The sequence below is a fragment of the Thunnus albacares genome, chromosome 6 (assembly GCF_914725855.1).
Source record: "Thunnus albacares chromosome 6, fThuAlb1.1, whole genome shotgun sequence".
Classification (NCBI taxonomy): domain Eukaryota; kingdom Metazoa; phylum Chordata; class Actinopteri; order Scombriformes; family Scombridae; genus Thunnus; species Thunnus albacares.
Genome location: NC_058111.1, coordinates 11,019,835 through 11,038,438, shown reverse-complemented (window position 1 = coordinate 11,038,438; position 18,604 = coordinate 11,019,835). Strand labels below are relative to the sequence as shown.

The 18,604-nt window shown below is 43.0% G+C and overlaps 1 protein-coding gene and 1 long non-coding RNA gene across 4 annotated transcripts in view; one reads left to right on the top strand and one right to left on the bottom strand.

The window, feature by feature from the left end:
- Positions 1-11,913, bottom strand: part of LOC122983445 — a 30,471-nt gene extending 18,558 nt beyond the window's left edge. The window contains exon 1 of the long non-coding RNA XR_006403704.1: positions 11,832-11,913. This is a non-coding gene — a long non-coding RNA (uncharacterized LOC122983445). The remainder of the gene's footprint in view (positions 1-11,831) is intronic.
- robo1 (roundabout, axon guidance receptor, homolog 1 (Drosophila)) overlaps positions 1-18,097 on the top strand; it is a 128,400-nt gene extending 110,303 nt beyond the window's left edge. For 2 of the 3 annotated variants that reach the window (XM_044353161.1, XM_044353160.1), the window contains 13 exons: positions 391-591; positions 3,470-3,496; positions 5,000-5,042; positions 6,816-6,970; positions 8,973-9,359; positions 10,092-10,208; positions 11,355-11,499; positions 11,786-12,016; positions 12,745-13,241; positions 13,331-13,492; positions 16,432-16,707; positions 16,820-17,013; positions 17,138-18,097. In XM_044353161.1, coding sequence (XP_044209096.1) covers positions 391-591; positions 3,470-3,496; positions 5,000-5,042; positions 6,816-6,970; positions 8,973-9,359; positions 10,092-10,208; positions 11,355-11,499; positions 11,786-12,016; positions 12,745-13,241; positions 13,331-13,492; positions 16,432-16,707; positions 16,820-17,013; positions 17,138-17,152 — 2,450 coding nt within the window. In that variant the 3' untranslated portion in view covers positions 17,153-18,097. The remainder of the gene's footprint in view (positions 1-390; positions 592-3,469; positions 3,497-4,999; positions 5,043-6,815; positions 6,971-8,972; positions 9,360-10,091; positions 10,209-11,354; positions 11,500-11,785; positions 12,017-12,744; positions 13,242-13,330; positions 13,493-16,431; positions 16,708-16,819; positions 17,014-17,137) is intronic. The other variant, XM_044353162.1, reaches the window with a different exon arrangement.
- The last annotated feature ends 507 nt before the right edge of the window (positions 18,098-18,604 follow it).

The window sequence follows — 18,604 nt, the reverse complement described above, 5'->3', positions numbered from 1 at the left end:
TTGCTTGCGTCTGCTCACCTGCCATTGTTGACTGGGATTTGCGATGAAAGCCTTTTGAATAATAGAGAGAAACGACTCCATTTCCACAACCCAGCCTCATACTCACCTGCTGAGATGAAGAATCTTTTTGTGCGTCAGGAGACAGAGGAATGTTCGTATTTATGTACTGTGCTGACTCCATTTATTGTAAATATATTTTCCCCTATTTCAGGCTTTTCCACCTGGTCTCACTTTTAGGTTTTAAAATTTCCTCTGCTATGCTATCACATTTCTAACTCCTTTCCTTTTGTGTGTGCCATCCAATTCTTGCACCACCAAATGTACCTTTTTTATCCTGTCTAATCCCACTCTTACATCTCCTCCAATCACTACCCCATTCTCCATCCTCAGATGCATCTGGACGAATGTCAGAGACCATGAACCCGGAGAACCCCCTGTCCCAGCAGATCTCTGATGTGGTCAAGCAGCCGGCCTTTATTGCAGGCATAGGAGCTGCTTGCTGGATCATCCTCATGGTCTTCAGTATCTGGCTGTACAGACACCGAAAGAAGAGGAACGGCCTCTCCAGCAGCTATGCAGGCATACGCAAGGGTCAGTGTGCAACATGTGTGCAATATTTTACAGTACTAGGACTTTGCATTTGAATTTCCAATTTGCATTACTGGTTTGAGGTTAGAGGAGGTTCTCTCACTTACAAAATTTGGTGAGAAATTGCAGAGTGCAATATTTGGCCTATTAGTGTGGTACTGTGTTTTTTCTGTTTCAATTCAGTCCCCTCCATCTTTGTCATCCCAAATGCTGTCAACCTATTTCACATCCTCTCTGTCACACATAGAAAGATGTCTTTGTGGAGCGCTCCAGGTGGAGGTATTCTCCAGTAGAGTACTAAGATGTGATGTGAGCCCCCACTGAGAGTGCTGCATGAAGACGTCTTTTATTTCTTTTTCATACTTCTGTCATGCTGATTCTGCAAGGGCGTGTGAAGAGTGTTTTCAGTAAAGTACATTTTGAGGTCCAACAACTCCCCTTTTAGCAACTCCCTTCTGACTGTGCTGAGAAAAAGAGACTGTCTTGCCATAATCCCTCTTTATGAAGGACATACTGACATTTTCACAAGCTTGAAGTACTCTCGCTGTCCTTTTAGAGCAAGGCCTTTTGATACGGAGGAGTGGAGCATTGAGCAATCCTGTTAATAGCGACTACTTCCCATATGTTTTGAAAATCCAAGAATCCCTGGCCATATGTGTGTTTTGTGTGCATTTCAGCGCTCTCAGAGTTGCAGCGTAACCCAGTGGGTTTTTACCTGACTTGAGTCAAAGTGACAGGGTTCATGACATGCCCAACCTCTGCCCACAATAGTTAGAGTATAAAGAGAGCTATTAGCCTTTCTTTCTGAGTCTCATTTATGTGTGGGCTGACTTAATGTATGGCCTTGGGCTGTGCAGCTGCTGCCTGTGAGCGTTACCTGCACTATTCCCCACTCTTGGGCTCAGGTTTACTACTGACTGCCAGGGTTAGAGGAGATCCACCCTTCAACCCTAAGACACACACAGACAATAGGCAGACTTAGCTGTTGCTAATCTGGGGCTGTCACACAGAAAACAGACTAGATCCATGTTTTGAATCCACTGCGGTCATGCTAACAGTGGTGTGTCATGTGACTCATGTGAAAGTGAGAAACACCTCAGCTAAGCTTTTCCTTAAGCTGTCTTAAAAGACTTAACCGTCAACTTCAAGTCTTTTACACCCACCTGTGTTCAGAACTTCAGATTTTTCATTATGGTTTATGCTACTTAATATAAAAATAAATAAAACCAATATGACATTTCAAAGGATATCTTGATCATGTAAGTCTGATAACACATTAATAGTTAATATGTTGTTAGTAATATGAGTTAGTTTTGCTATGTGAAGAAATGGTATGCCTGCAAGCTGAGACATCTTCATCAGGTTCGCCAGGTGATACAGAAGCATACCGTGTAGGCCGAGGTTACCCTCCAGCTCTCTGTGATTCTATATGCTGATGTTTACTCACATAAACTGAAAAAGCTCTTCAGAGGCACAGTAGGCAGACATGCCCCCCCCCCCCCTCTTCTTCTCCTCATACACCCAGACCACAAGAGGCCAAGGTCTTTGTTGGAACTGGTAACTAAGAATGTTTTGAAAAGAGCATAATTGCAACCACATGAAGCAATAATCGGCATTCAGGGTGAAATAGGTCGAATTGGGACTTGTGTACGTGTGTGTGCACAGCTACAGTGTACGTTGATGTTGTCATATTCCAGTAGTATATGGTAGTTGGGTTTTTTTTGTTCTTTTTTCCCTGACAATGAATGTAATTGTGCAAACCAACATAGTGCAAGTGTTATTACATGATGCTGGAGACAATAATCCAAACAAATCAGAAATAAAATCCTAAAATTGCAGCAAATAAATAATTGCTGAGTCACAGTGCAGTTACAACTGAATCTACTCTGGAACTGACCATCTTTCAGCTGTGGAAACGTTATTCTTGAGTTTGAAGGTTATATTTATCACAGATTGTTTTGCCTACCAAGTGTTAAGTCTGTCTCCTCTTCAAAGGCTTTCATCAAACTGATAAAAGCCATCCGAAAGCTCAAATCTTTAGACTCATTTGAGCATCAGGAGGAGATATTCGAACATGATAAAATGATTGTGTCATTTACTGGACATTTGTTGACACAGATACTGCATGGATTAATTGAGGACATGAAAATGTTACAACAGCAATATCTCTCTTCTCAGGTGTCTCACTCAGATGCAGTTTTAGGTTGAGTGCAGCATGTCTTAAGAAAAAAAAAAAAAGAAGCAGATTGAAGGCAGTGAACTGGATGACTACCAGCATGGTGCAATGTTGCATCAACAGCTATTTTTACTCTAGTATTTATTCTGTGGGTTTTCAAAGAAGGAAACAATACACTGCAACAAAGTGCATTTTATAGAAAGAGAAGATACCCACAGACCACAATAGCCATTATAGACACAAAGTAAATCTTCCTACAGTAATTTTCTGTAGGGCACCTTCCATGACAAAGTGTGAGTAATTGAGCTGTGTGGGTGATGATGTGAGTGTAAGAGATAGCAACAGATATCTCCCTGGTGTGTGACCCCCTCCCAGCAGGCCTCTGACAGTCTGGGCCAGGATTTGAACCAGCAGCTGCCTCAACACTCACTTTCCCCCAGTTGGGGTCCAGGGATAACTGAGGGGATCAAAGACTAGAGGGCAGCATGTAGCGTGTGAAGACAGGCTAAAATACTTTTTGTGAAAGTGTTGTACATAACTGGGGAGTAATTGTAATGAATATATTTGTGTACTTGAACAGAATCTATGTAGAGATAAAGAAGATAAATTATGTCAAAGGAACTGATTTCAGATATTGTTGATGCACAATAATTCAATTCAAGGTTTTTTCCCCTAATTTTATTTCCCTTTTTTGTCTCCCGACAGTGCCATCCTTTACTTTCACACCTACAGGTAAGCACTCCTCATACTGTTTTCATGTATTCACTGAATTTGTGCACCGGACATTTTTACTATATTTGATTTTTGAAACACTGAGCAGCAGCGGTCCTAATAGATGAGAGCGACAGAATGTTTAGTCAGCGAGGGACACTATTAAATAAAAGGAGCCAATCATTACCAGAGCTTAAAGATCTACCTAGAAATAAATGTTCCACCAAATGTTTGGGGTTGTCAGAATGTAATGCTCAAAGAGGAGCAGACTGCACTACTGAGAGGCTGTTAAAACTAGTGGTAACTTGATCAAAGGGCTGCTAGCAACCACATATGAGATTTAAGAGAATGACACATCACCCGCACTCCAACACACCAATTAGATAGGCGAGCGGCAGCAGAGCTAAGGAGGTTATCTGTGAATTGAAGTGACACAGCGTAAAACAGATAACAGAAAAGCTCTCTCTGTGCCTCTCTATCTTTCTCTCTCTGTGAGGTTGTATTTACAGCCCCCTCCCTGTTTTTTTTTCTTTCTCTCGTGGACTTTCATTTGTCTGAAATTCTTTGTTCCTCGGAGGTGTGTCAGGGGTGTTGGCAGTTCTTAGTGCAATGGCAAATGTGGCACAGTGAATAGGTGAGAGGAAGTAAAAGTGAGACAATACTGTACTGTGTGTTTGTGGTTCTACTGGCTGATCCTGTCTGTGCAGAGTTCATATCTAAACAGTAGTAGTGTTGTTTCTGTCTGCCTTGAGGCTTGCAATCAGGCAGAATAATTTTGTAGTTGCAAGATTGTTTCAGGATCTGCTGGAAATCTTTCAGGTGAAACACACTCTTTGCTTGTGTGGTTAGGTTTCTGTTTCTTTAAGAGGAAAATCCCTGCCCTGGTACTCAGTGGAAAACCAGGACGTTACAGTACATTATGCTGATTTTAATCTAGAACCAGATTGTGATACTTTGGTTTGCATTAGAGAGCTAATCTAAGAGCTCCTCTGGCTACATGCAGAGGCCAAAACCCATTCCCTGTTTTGAAAAATAGACAGGGAATCGACACAGCTAAGGCCCTACCTACCCCTCTTCCACCTTCTCTCCTCTCGGGGAAGAGATTGTAATTAAAGTTGGAAGTTTATCTCTCCTTCACACACCGGCAGCTTAGAGCTTCTTGAAAGAGTCCAACTTGCAGCGTGCAGAGCTTCAAACACACTGAACCCGAGCCAGACAACCAAAGAGCTCTGCATCTCTGTTCTTCATAAGCCTCTTACATATCCTCCTGCTCCTGTTGCTGTGTGTGACTCAGCCGAAATTATGCCACACACACACACACACACATGCTCACTTGAACTGCGCACGCACACTCGTACAAAAGAAGCATACCCACCATCATCACTCACTAAGCTAAGCTTGACAATTCAAAATCAAATTGATAATATTGTGTTGACCTTGTATGACAATGGCCGAGATGATGATGTGATGACTAATTACAGTGATGAAATCATGTTGGAAACTCATTATTGTCTCTCCTTTCAGTGGCATATCAGAGAGGTGGAGAGGGAGTGAGCAGCGCTGGAAGGTAAGAGAGAATTTACTGCTTATATGAAGAGTGTGTATGATGATATTACAAACATAAAGAACATTTTAGAGAACAGAATGATAATTAGAGCTGAATCTCAAACACAATAGGATGGTAAACCTCTTGAATAGATGTTGCAGGGTTGGGCAAGTGTGCTTTTCTTTGACAAACACTAGGGGGAGTGCTGTGACTTTCTAAAGCAGGGTAGAGAGGAAGAGGGCTGAGGAGGTGGATAAAGTATGTTATGATACTAACAGGAACAAAGCCCCATACAGTCTGCCAGGAGCCCATCCTCATCCCATATGGTGGAGAGCCACATCCAACCACAAGGCTGTGCCATAGCATCACCATAAAACATTCATGGAGATTCGTCCACACACATAGCAGCAACAGCACACCTCTTCATGTTGTGGAATGGTGCATTGAACTCAACAGTGAGACAATAGAGGTTAAGGCTTGGCAAACACTGCGTAAACTTGCAAACATTTATTTGTTGATCCACTGGATGACGTTTGGCATGTTTTCATACAGCTGGAAAATGGTGAAAATTGAGTATGCGGACAATAAGAGGAATATATATTCATTTGTTGCACTCTCTTTACTCAGAGTACAGAATGTACGCAATGCTGTTATGTGTATATTTGTGTGTTGATGTGTTAATGAGCAGTTAGCTTGGAGCCATCAGCAGTAAAACTATATTCATTATATTATCCAGTTCTATGATTGAATCCCATATGCAGCAAGGCTGTGTCAGCTCTGCACAAAGACAATGGCCATTCAATATCAACATACAACTGCCGGGGTGATTGAGGAGCTATTGTGAGATTGTATTTGGCAGTACAAGACAAATGTGTTCATTACCCAAAATGAATCCAAGAAATGAGTCATTTGAGTGGGAATGAGGTAACGTAATTCAATGCTAATTCAGTGTTGGGATATGCAAACTGGGAGTCATTCTGTGGAGATTTGAATACTGAAACAATATATGGCCCTGGTAGAGTAGCCTGCATTTCCTTTGCATGCTAGATTGATTCATTTCATGAGCAATAGAAGGTTATTTATTCTCAGCTCTTTTAACAGGCAGTGTTTGGCCCGAGGTCATGTTGTACAGTAGAATCCTGTTGAACAAGTGATCTTGGATTGTATTGGGATTAAAAGGCAAAGAAACAGGAGCAAGAAATGGAAACAATGGAGATTGATGTCCAGATAATTAGCTGCATGGGTTTCTCTTCTGGGACTAGAGTTTCACTTCCTTCCTTCCATACAGCTTTAAAAAAAAAAAAAAAAAAAAAAAAAAAAATCTTTTAAAATGATAGAGATGTCGTGTGACACCATGGAATCTACTCAGGGAGCATTTGTGGTTCACTGGCTGTTCAGGACGTGCATTTTGCAACATCGGGAGTGAATTTTATCTGGCTGTCTAATCCAGGCGGATCGCTAATGCTCACGAGGGCTCAGGGAAAGTGTCATCGGCTGTGGCCAAGTCAAGCACACACAATCTATTTAGCTGGGCTTTTTTCTAATGTGCCGCTAAGGCCAGTGTTTGTGTGTGTGAGTGTGTGTGTGTTTGTGTTTGTACGGCCAAAAGGCAAAAAGTACTAAAGCCGGATTTCTAGTTTTTTCTATTCTCAGCTGCTGGATAAATAAACTAACCATAATCCTCTCTTTCAAATATTATGTTACTGCGGGTGTTTCAGTTCATTCACATAAATGTCATTGTGGTGTTGGCTCAGCTTCTTGCTATTGTTAACCATTTGGTCCCATTTTTTGCAGGCCTGGTTTGCTAAACATTGGGGAATCTGCCACTCAGCCCTGGCTAGCTGACACATGGCCCAACTCCTGCTCCAACCACAACGACTGCAGCATCAACTGCTGCACTGCAGGCAATGGCAACAGTGACAGCAACTTGGCGACATACAGCCGCCCAGGTACGCCCTGTCGACGCTTCCATACGTAGGCAACAACCGACACTCCCTTGAAATGCAATGATGCAGTCCTTGACAAAATAACTGTAGAGATAAGAAATGTAGGCGCTAGGGGATCTGCAGAGCAAAAGAAAGTAAAATCTGATATCTGGGTTAGCTCCCTGGAGAGTTGTTCTGTGTATCTCTCCTTTCTGTGGGTCTCCACAAGAAAAAAACTGGAGAAATATTAGGATTAAGAGTGCCAGTGTGCTTGTGTATTTGATTTATCTGAGGTTAAAGTAGAGCTGTTTTAGGCAGGAAATAAAAGGAGCACACTGAGAGGGGCTTATGGCTCTACTCTGTTGCTAATCGAATTGCTCTGCTGATTTCCATACTGTTGTTATAGCCAGTAATGTAATTTCCTCTAAGTGCTCAGTTATTTAAGAAATGTGCAGCGGGCGAAGAGGTCAAGGCTGGACTACAGGCGGTGGCCAAAACCAGAGTAAGAGAGAAAGAGAGAATGATAGAGGGAGAAAGGTGCACCTGGAACACCAGATGGAAGAGGGAGGAAATAAGTGATGAGGATTAAGTATATGCTAAAGCATACTCTGAAATATATGGGCAGAGGTATAGAGCATGGATGACATAAAGTAAAGTAGGGTAGGTGGAGAGGAAAAAAGGGAAGAGACTTATGGAACACCACCAGGTGGCCTTTTAGTTTATTTAACGCTAATACAGATGTAAACAAAAGGGAGAATATTTGGCCTGATATCATAGGGAGCACATACACTGTTGTATATACTCATACACACAGTGACTTATCTAAAAAGAGAACAGAGTAACACTGGCAGCCAAAAAACTTCAGTTTGGATGACACATATCTTAATGTTGTTGAATGTTGAATTTGCAGCCATGACTCAAGTCTTAAACAACCCTAACCTCGGAAACTTGGACTGCAATGAAATGCTTTATATATTCTAAATTATGCACATTGGGACTATGCCTTTAAGGGTAGCCCATAATTCCCATCCAGCTGTTCTGCCAAATATCCATCCAGCCATTCACTAGTTCCTGTACCTCAGACCTTTCCCAATGAGGATTAATAATTCATCTTGTAGACTTTATATTCGTCAAGTTCTGTTTTTTCTTTGTGCTAATCACCCTTCTGAGGTTGAAGTGTTTAACTCTACCTTAACATGGTGTGAGATGTTTAACAGGGAATAACAGGCTAAAGGCAGCCCTCACTCTTCGCATGACACCCCACTGTATGACGCTAAGGAGCTTGCCAGACGCATGCTTTGTGTGTGTGCCAAACCTAAACTCTGTGAACATTAAGAGGATCACTGGCTAGGTGACAGAGCAAAGAAATAGGAGTTAATGTCCCTTTATCTCAGCCATAGGGGCGCTTTCACACATCAACCTTTGAAGTGTCGAGCTGTTCCGTGCTGCTGAAATGTGAGGCGCGTGGCACGAGCTGTGTGCACCTATGGCCGTCCTTGGTATTTACCGCAAGGCTGGCTCTCAGATCTGCTGGAGGATTTGAATATTTTATGAGCCAGGGAAAATTGGATCTGTCAGTAGCGCTGTGCTTTTACTGCACGCCTCATTCCAGGTCTTTGATACAGACATGTCTCTCTGTCCCTCTCAATGAGCAAAGACGCTCCCACCGTCAGATGGAAAAGAACAGAGATGACACCCACATTGAGTCATGGGTGAGACAGAGGAAAGTGTGAGAAAGGTGTAATACCACCTGTGTCACTCACCTAAAGTAGATCATCATTTGGCAAACAAAACTGAGACTTTAAACTTAAATAGAAATGTCTCTTTGTTGGGCACGGTGATCCTTCAAAAGCTTGAAATGAATATGTAAATGTCTTTCCCTTTCCTCAAATAAATGCTTTCAGCTCTGCAGTACATCAGATGACGATGCCCTATTGTTTCAAAGCATTTACCGAACTGGCATACTGCTGCTAAGCTGATCAGCAGTAGACGAGATTGACTAAATAACCCTCCTCATGTTCTCCAGCCGACTGCATCGCCAATTATAACAACCAGATGGAAAACAAGCAGACCAACCTCATGGTGCCAGAGTCAGGAGTCTATGGAGATGTGGACTTGTCTAACAAGATCAATGAGATGAAGACCTTCAACAGCCCCAACCTGAAAGATGGCCGCTTTGTGGGTCCGGGGGGCCAGCCTACACCTTACGCCACCACCCAGCTCATCCAGTCCTCCATCATGGGCAACAACATGAACACAGACAGAGGGACTGGAGGGAGTGGAGGAGGACTTGGGGGTGGAGGGGAGGTGAATGAGAAACACTGTTGGAAGCCCACCTCAGCCCATCAGCAGAAGCAGGAAATGGGCTCCCAGCTGCAGTACAACATCATGGAGCAAAACAAGTTGAACAAGGGTGAGTGTGTGGGATACCCAGCAGCCATGGTTAAAGAGGTCAACTCCGAGCCATGATCTTCCTCCACTTGATTTTTCCCCTCTGTTCTCTCCTGTCCCGGCTCTTTCAGCCCCACTGTGGAAGCCTGTACAAGAGTTTCATGCTCATATTTTCCTTGGTTGTGTCTCGCTCCTTTTCAGTCAACATAAGCGTCGGCACTCTTTCTTTCTGCCTGTCTGTATGGCATTCATGTAACCCCTCATCACCCTCCATGCAATCATGTGTAATCTTTGCCGCTAAATGTGGGCCGGGTCTGAGTTGCTGTCATTGTACGGTATCTGGGTTGTCTTTTTGTGATGAAGGCAGGTGTGAGGATTATCTTTGGTGTCAGATTTCTAAAGGAAAGACAAAGATAACTCTTGGATCTTTAGACACTTTGAACGAAGCTATCATCACCCTGTTGTGCCTGCAGAAAGGAACCACATCTGGTGTGATAGTTTTGAGATTTTTGTGCAGATGTTGCATGTGTTCAACTACTCACCTGAAAATGATAAAGCATGAACTGCATGTTTAACACTACGCTTTGCTCAGTGTAATGTCATTTCATACGGTATACAGTAGTTCTGTGCTACTGATCAAACTGTTCATTTCCTTTTCCATTATGAAGTGGTTGCTTTCCTTCAACATTTCTGTGTTGGCAAGATATCTGCCCGGGGCTGAACTAACCGTACACTCCATTCTCCCTACCATCAGACCGCTACAGAGGAGGTGACAGCCCCATGCCAGCCACTATCCCCTACAACCACAGCCATGACAGCCACACTGGGGGCTCCTACAACAGCTCTGACCGAGGCAGCAGTAGCACCTCCGGTAAGATGGTTGGGGCATAAAAGACAAAGTTGCAAGAAAGGCAGACTGAGGTTTTAATATCAACATATCCAAAGACTCTCTGTCTCTCTTGTTGTTTGAAGTTTTATTCTTTTTTTTCTCCTTTTAATTTATTTGCTGAAGTATTTTCCTAGCTTATTATTGTTGTGAACCATATAATCACATACACCCCCCAAGCTCCATTTGATGATTCCAGTTTTCCTCAAAATCAATAAATCACTTTGAGACGCTAATAATGCATGCTTTAAAATGATAATTTGATTAATTTCCATGTCAGCCTATCCTGAAGAAAAATTAAAAGGAAGATGCCTTCAGAAAGTGGAAAATTGCTGAATAAAAACAGAAGAGGAAACTGACAACAGTGCCTCCAAACAAAGGCCAGGCGTTTGCTTGTGCCTTTTTGTTTTCTGAGTGCAATGTCATCCAAGAAATGTTTAAAGCAAATTACACAAAAGGATCTTTTTTTATTAACTCTGTTTTTTTTTGTTTTCCTGCTTTCTATTTTATTTTCTGTTTGCCCTTGCTTAGTTTGCATTGCTTTCGTTAATTGGCTTTACTTTAATTCCAGTATGGAGCAACCTAATTTCATCAGGGCCTCAATGTCTGTCGGTGGACAAGGACAAATGATAACACATTGCAAATGGCATGCAACACTGCCACCTTAATGCCATGTATCCATTCTGATATTGCATTTCAAGTTCAAGTCATTAAGCCTTTAGTGCTCGCTGCACCTCACAGCTCATTGGTTCACAATTCTAATAGTTTGGTATTAATTGGACCCTTTTTTGCTGTTTTCTTCCTACCTTTTCTCCTGGTACGGGGTAATACCGTTGTGGGGAAATGACTGCCTTTTATAGTATTTCACATCATTTAATAACTGAGAGGTATGTGTGCACACTTGCATAAAGTGGGGTTGCATTAGCCTTTGCACTCTCATGTGTAAAACGAGCCTTTCTTTGTCAGTCAGTCTTGTTAATGCATTTTATCTGCTGTCAATTCCTTACTCATTACCTTGTGATTTCTTCGCATTAATAATTTATGTGTTTTTCTGAGACAGCTAGAATAGCTAGTAGGTGTCTTGTGACTGACAGAGTGTTGTTTTTTTTTTCCCCCTTTCTTTTTGAGCAGGGAGTCAGGGTCAGAAGAAGGGAGTGCGCACCCCCAAACTACCCAAACAGAGCACAATGAATTGGGCTGACCTCCTGCCCCCTCCCCCTGCAAACCCACCCCCAAGTCGGAGCACAGAGGAGTATTCTCTATCGATGGTACAAAGGTGGGACATGCACAGACACAAAGACACAGACAATCTGACAAGCAAGCACACACACACACACTATATTTAAATACTAGTTCATTCTTCCTGCCTTTTCTCCTGTTTCTCACATCCATTGCAAGCAATTCCCCCAAAGGTTTTCTTATCTATTAGTGCAAGGTTCATGTCAAACCTTGATAGAAGGATGGCATGAATATTTAGTAATGTTTTCCTGGCTTCAGTATATGAAAACATGTTTTCAGCGAGTGATATGAAGGTAACAAGGCTTGTTTCTCTCTGTTGGCAGCTGTGACCCAGACATGCAGTGCTCCATGCCCCCCTCTCACATGTACCTGCAGCCTGATGAGCTGGAGGAAGAAGAGGAAATGGAAAGGGGACCCACTCCCCCCATCCGAGGAACAGCCTCTTCTCCTGCTGCTGTATCTTACAGTCACCAGTCCACAGCCACTCTTACCCCCTCGCCCCAGGAGGAGATGCAGCCGATGCTCCAGGATGCACCTGACAGCCACGAACGCAGGTACACCTGCCCGACATCAAACAGAAGTAGCAGAACAGCAGAAGAAGAGTGATCAGGCTATGTCAAGATGTTCAGGAAGTGTATCTCATTTTTAAAGCCTCATAGAGCAACGTGATCTCCAGAGTATTTGAAATTCATAACCGTTTTCCGTGTTATAGCCCATTAACTACATATTCTGTATATTGCGCAGCACTGTTGGCTATTTTCCAAAAGCGGATCTCCATTTTTAGATTAATTTCCTACTTTCCAGGGAACGTTTTATTTCAGTTCAGCACAGCATTAAAATCAACTTGCAAGAATTTGAAAGTTGGCTAAGATATGACCAAGATTTTTTTGATCAAAGTGTATTATCATTATTAAATTAGGTGGTGATCCAGTTGAGAGCAGGAACTATCTTGAAGACTCTCCTTGTTATTGTATTCAAAGAAATGATCACACTATCAAGTCTTTTTAAATCCAAACATCATCCTTGACGTCTATGATTTCTTATTGTTTATCATCTGTGTCTGATTTCTGAACAACATACAGTAGGAGTTGTCTCTCAAATGATTGTAGCTTTGGTATTCTGTAGAAAATGGTAAGCAGTAATGTAAAGTACACATTTGTAGTTAATTGGCTAAATACATGCACAACCAGCAGTATGATCCTTTCATAATTTGTTGGTCAATTTGATGAACCTTTTAGTTGGGATTTGTTTTGTTTGGATTCTGATACCTCATCCTTTGCAGGCGCCATGCTGTGAGCCCCCCACCCCCTCCAAGGCCCCTCTCCCCATCACACACATATGGGTACATCACCAGCCCACTGGCCTTGGACACTGATGGTATGGAGGAAGAAGAGGAGATATTGGAGGAAGAGGAGGAGGGTGACGAGACAGATGCAGAGGTGGCCAAGATGCACTACCACCACACCCACCCCCATACACACCCTCACCATCCCCAGATGCATCCGAGAAGGTTGCTGCTGCGAGGGCTTGAACAGACGCCTGCATCCAGCATGGGTGACCTGGAGAGCTCTGTGACCGGCTCCATGATCAACGGATGGGGGTCGGCCTCTGAAGAGGATAATGTCTCTTCAGGGAGATCCAGCGCCGTCAGCTCATCAGATGGATCCTTTTTCACTGATGCCGACTTTGCTCAAGCCGTTGCAGCGGCTGCAGAATATACAGGCCTCAGGGTGGCTAAATATCCCAACACACAAGGCCAGGAAGTCGGAGGAGCTTCAGGTTGGTTTTAATATACGCATCCACAAGAAATGTCACTGCAAGAATTTAAAGGAATGGAAAACACAAACTTTTCCTGTTTCTTTTCACAGCACGAAAATACCAAATAAACCCATCAGGCCACCGTCCTAGCAGCCCGGTATCTACAGACAGCAACATGAGTATGGCAGCTGTACACAGGAGGCCTCCTAAGAAGCAGAAACAGCATCCTGCGGCCCATCAAGGGAACCAGCGACGTGAAGCCTATAATGAAGGTACATATTTCAAAATTAAATAAATCCTGTAAAAAATCCTGTAAAAATCATGTTACTCTAGCTGGGTATAAATGTTGTTGCTTTTAGATTCTTACATAAAGAATTAACATCAAGCAATCTAAATTGGTAAATTAAATTTGTCTTTTGTCTCGTCCAACAGTCCACAACTCAAAGATATTCAGTTTACTATCATAGTAATCAACAATTATTCACATTTTAAAAGCTGGAACCAGAAAATTTGGACTTTTTTTCTTGATTGAGGTATTTATGACTTTATAGCAGCCAACAGACAGTTCGAGAGACAGACATGTAGCGGCAGTAGCAGGTTAGCTGTATCCCGCAAGTACACAGATGGCCAGTTTGTATCAATGGCTCTCCCTCTATTCCCTCTACAGATAAGGAAGGGAAAAGTGCGCTTTACTGTGATATACAATCTGCAAATAACTGAGTATGGGCTTGCAATGAGCCAGAGTTTTAATCATCTTCTCTCATGTGTTTATGCACATGCATACATTGCATCAGTCCTAATCTGAGGCGGTGCTGAACAGATTGGGCAAGTGGTGGGCTGGAGGCCAGGGCCGTGGTGGAAAGGAGTAGAGTGGGGGTTCTCTCAGGGGAGCTCTGCCCAGCTTGGCTATGCTGACACTGGGATGTCTCTCCACTCTAGCCACTAATGAAATTGATCCAGGTGCTCTGGCTCGTACCGAAGTGCCACCTTTCACTCGACAGGGGCCGAACATAAACCAAACAGGGGCTAAATACCGGAGCAGCTGTACACAGAAGAAAAAGCTTTAACCTTGTTAAGTAAAAGAGCAATTGACTTTTTACAGCATCATTCGATACAACACACAGTCTAACAGTGGGAAGCCACTCTGTTTCACTTTGATCTCATAGAAATATAATTTCGTAAAATGTATCTATATGTGAGTATGTGTGTGCACGCATTCACTATGGTGTGTACAGTATGTGCTGTCCAAGAGCTGGCTCTCCTCTTAGTGTCAGGTGTCCTTGAGTGTTGGAAGCACTTGACAGGGAGATTTAATATCCAGCTCACTGGGAGCCAGACCAGCTATATCACTGCAGAAAATCCAACGCCCCCCCTCGAATTGCCGCCTCCTGCCATCATCCTTATATCCTGGCTCCTTCCCATCCGCTGCCCCTCCCTTTGGAGTGATCTCTCCATCCCTCTCCACTCTCTCCTCTTCTCCCATGCTCCACTCTCCTCTGTCTTTGTTTGAGCACCGAGGGGGCGGACTGACAGCTCTGCAGCTCTGTCTGTCCATCAGTGCTCCTGCTGATTGCATTTGATCTGAATGGATTGTTTTTCATTTGGAGGTTATTGCCTCTCCTGTCTCCCTCTCCTCTGTCTCCCTGTCCACCCCCACCCCACGTACCCGTCTGTGGTCTGGAAGACTGGTGCTGAGGTGATAGGTGAGGAAAGGTGTTTTAATGAAATTTAAATGAGGACAAAAGAAAGAAAATACTGACCGTGTTTGCTACACACGCAACATGATGTACTGTATGTTCCTGTAATTTTTACATGACTCTACCTTTCCAGTTACTTCAAACTGAGAATACTATCCAGACAACAGCACTATAAATACACAAACATACCATTGGTTAAAGGCAGAAAAACAACTGAACCAGCAAGGGAGACAACCCCCCAAACGCCCCAGCCACCTCCCTTCCCCACCCCTTACCCCTCTTTGACCTACTCATTTTACTCTTGTTTGCACAGTGGATGTGGAAACACCCAAGTTATATTCCCCCCCAAGATTCATATTGTGTTTGACTCTAATGCCTTTGTCTATCTCCTCTCTCAACTTAACCCTTTCCAGTCTCTTTTGATCCGTCTCTGCCTAATTAACCACCAAGACCTCCGAAACACCCTCCTTGGCAAGCGCAGAGACACTTTTCAGACCAGAGCTGTCCTCGCCGATATTTCCTCATAAATCTAACTGGCGCTTTGCTCCTCCCTTGTAGTGAGCTATATCTCACAGACTGTGGCATTGATCGGGCTCTGACTGAGGCAGGACTCAGGAGGCAAGAGAGATATTAAAAAACTGCGGACGCCTCTCTGCTGTATGATATTGACTGGTCCCCTTTTGTATTCAGGAGGAGTGGACGGAGGTGGAGGATAATCAGAAAAGTGTATTGAAGCCGCCTGATTCCGCCAACAAGACACAGCAAAGACATCACCTGCCCCATTAGCCTTTTGTGTGTAAAAAAGAAATAAAAGCTTTGATTCTCCTCAAAGTCCGGCGTTCTACAATCTTTAAAGTGTCTCTCGGCTTATACAAGGTGGATACAAGGTGTAAGAGTTTGCACTTGCTGCCGTTTATTAACTTTCTAATCCTATGTGGATTATGGGGTCTGGCTGCTGACAAAACCATCCTTCAGGTCGGAAGCTGATTTGAAGATGAAAAGCCATCGATCGCAGGCAGACAAGGCTTTTCTCTTGGCGTTTTGTTTAGATGGCTATGTGATGTGTGAGAGGCCAGGCGGCCCACTGGCTGGCCTCATATGAATAATGGCTCAAGGACAAGCGGCATTGATTCATCGACGGGGGAAGTCGAGCAGGTCAGAGAGCCAGCTGCTGACCGTCACGCTCACTTCTTCCTCCTCTCTTGCCTCTCATTCAAATCTCGAAAACTCTCTGCCAAGATACAGCCTCTTCAATGTCATCTGTTCTGTTTACTGTCTGCTCGGAGGAGTTTCCGTTGGGCATAGCCGTGTGTACAGCTCTGAGTGTATGTACACATACTGCAGCTGTGTTTGTGTATCACCTTGCAGGTGTGAGACAACTGAGTGACAGATGATACACACTTAAGTTTCAAGAGTATACAGATTCATGTCCCCCGGTCTTGTGTAATTACCAAAACCCTAGTTTTTTGATCTTGGTGGTTAATGTGTTCTTACTTCCTGTGTTTATCCTTCAGATCTCCCACCTCCGCCCATCCCACCTCCAGCAGTGCTCAAGTCCCCTACACACCCCTCCAAGGCAGCCCTGGAGGGCCGGGGAGTGATTTCCCCCAAGGCAGGAGAGGGTCGAGACAAGAGAGGAGGAACGGGGGGCTATCGGCCCAGAGAGGGCTCAGACCCCAGAACCAGCTCATCTGAACGCAAAGAGGCTCAGGAGAGACAAAAGACTGCTCATGGAGGGAAAGGGAATAAACATGAGGGTAGCAACGCAAATAAGGCACGCCAACATGCAGGTACAACATCAAGTTAAATGTGAAGGAATCCCTCTATTCCATCTGCAGTATTTCTGTTTATATGCTTTCTGAAAACCTCAACACCTTCAACATGTGTGCTCTGTGTCCCTAGGTACAGAGGACATTCTGCCCTATAGCCGACCACAGTTCCCCATAGTCAACAGTCCCCGAGACCCAAGCTCCTCCAGCTCCATGTCCTCCAGGGGCTCAGGGGGCCGGCGGAGAGGAGAAGGAGGCCGCAGAAACCCTGCAGACATGGGCCTGAACACCACGGGGGCCTTCCAACCAGGAGATGAAGAGCTAGAGGTACAGACGGTTATCAAGTTGACAAGCTCTCCCTAAACAGATCCGACTGTAGCAGATTTACACAATTATGACTGACTGTTCTGAAAGATGGATGCTAACTAAATTGTTTGTTTTTTCCACCCAGATGGTAGAAAGCTGAAGAATAGAGAGGGCGAACAGGAGGAACTGTCCTGATTTTTCCAAGAGTGGAGCACCATTGTTTCTCTTACAATTTTAAATATCTCAGTATTGCACCATCATGTTGGCTGCCATCATACTGTACATCAGTAGTGTTTCTTTACATCTGGAAAACAGACAAATGGGTTTTTTCTAACTTATCATTTTCTATGTCCATTTAAAAAAAAAAAAGGAAAGAGTGTCTGAAGATAAAAGAATGGTGCATTCAAAACAAAATGTGCAGTAGGATATTTATGTTTAATTCCAATGCAATATGGAGTGAAATCCTACTCCAGACATTGACATGACTCAGCTTGCCTTGACAAGAACTTTGGAGAGCCAATACAGTCAGATGTTACTGTAATAAAAAAGCTGCAAGCAGAGGGGGGGGTGGACTGTCTGTAAATATACGTGTATACATGATGTCCTCTTGTTTTTACCCATTGTGGTACCTCAAATTTGTCTTCCTCGTTTTATTTTGCGAATTCTAATTTTATTATGCCAGTAAATATAATTATTTTATCATTTCCATCCATGTTGTAAATTGCTATATTATTTAGCTGCCCCAAGAAAGTGCCACTTTGGGATTTTTCTTTTTTTTTTTTTTTTCTCCTTTTTTTGTAATGCACTGTTATGTTTCGTGTTGTCGTCAATGTTTGTTATTTGTTTTACTTTGGTTTTAAAAGCACAATCACTAAACTTTATTTTAAACCATTCTATCTATTAACCTTTTTGTCTTACTGGAGGAAAACAGGTATGACAAAAGAGTCTAGTTAATCCTGATGATGATGATGATGATGATGATGATGATGATGATGATGATGACGATGATGATAATGATGTAGGTAAAGGTTGCTGTTTACGAAGGCTGTGCTTGAAAGGAGACTCCTTGCATTGTGATTGTCTCCCTCTCCAGTTCTGACACTAACTCAAGTGATGAAAAAGACAGTTAATGTGAGTCATAGCTGCAATGTAAATATCTTTTCGCATTGACCATAAACTCAGCTATTGCACATTAATCGAAATGGTTATGTTGTCTACTAATGCACTTAAACGAATGTCAAATACAGGAAATAAGAGTCACTTTGGGAATCTGGAGAGGTTGTAATTGGACAAGAAGAGTCTCTTTTCTTGACAAGACAGGGGTAATGATCCCTGTTTTTTTAAGGAGAAAGGGTGCTGTTGTTTATTCATAGGACATCTGCAAACATTTGTTTCGTAAAGCAAAAAAGTAAAAAGAACTAAAAAAAAAAAAAGGATGAATAAAAAAGTTCAAACTATACATGTTCTTTTGGTCATTTGTCAACATTCTCTGAAAGGATATGGTTGGTGTTTTTCTATATTTATCTTAAGTTCCACAGAGAAACCAAATCAACACTGTGTTAGTCCATCACTTTACCACTTCTACCCCAAGCTCGTTCATTCCTACTGAAGA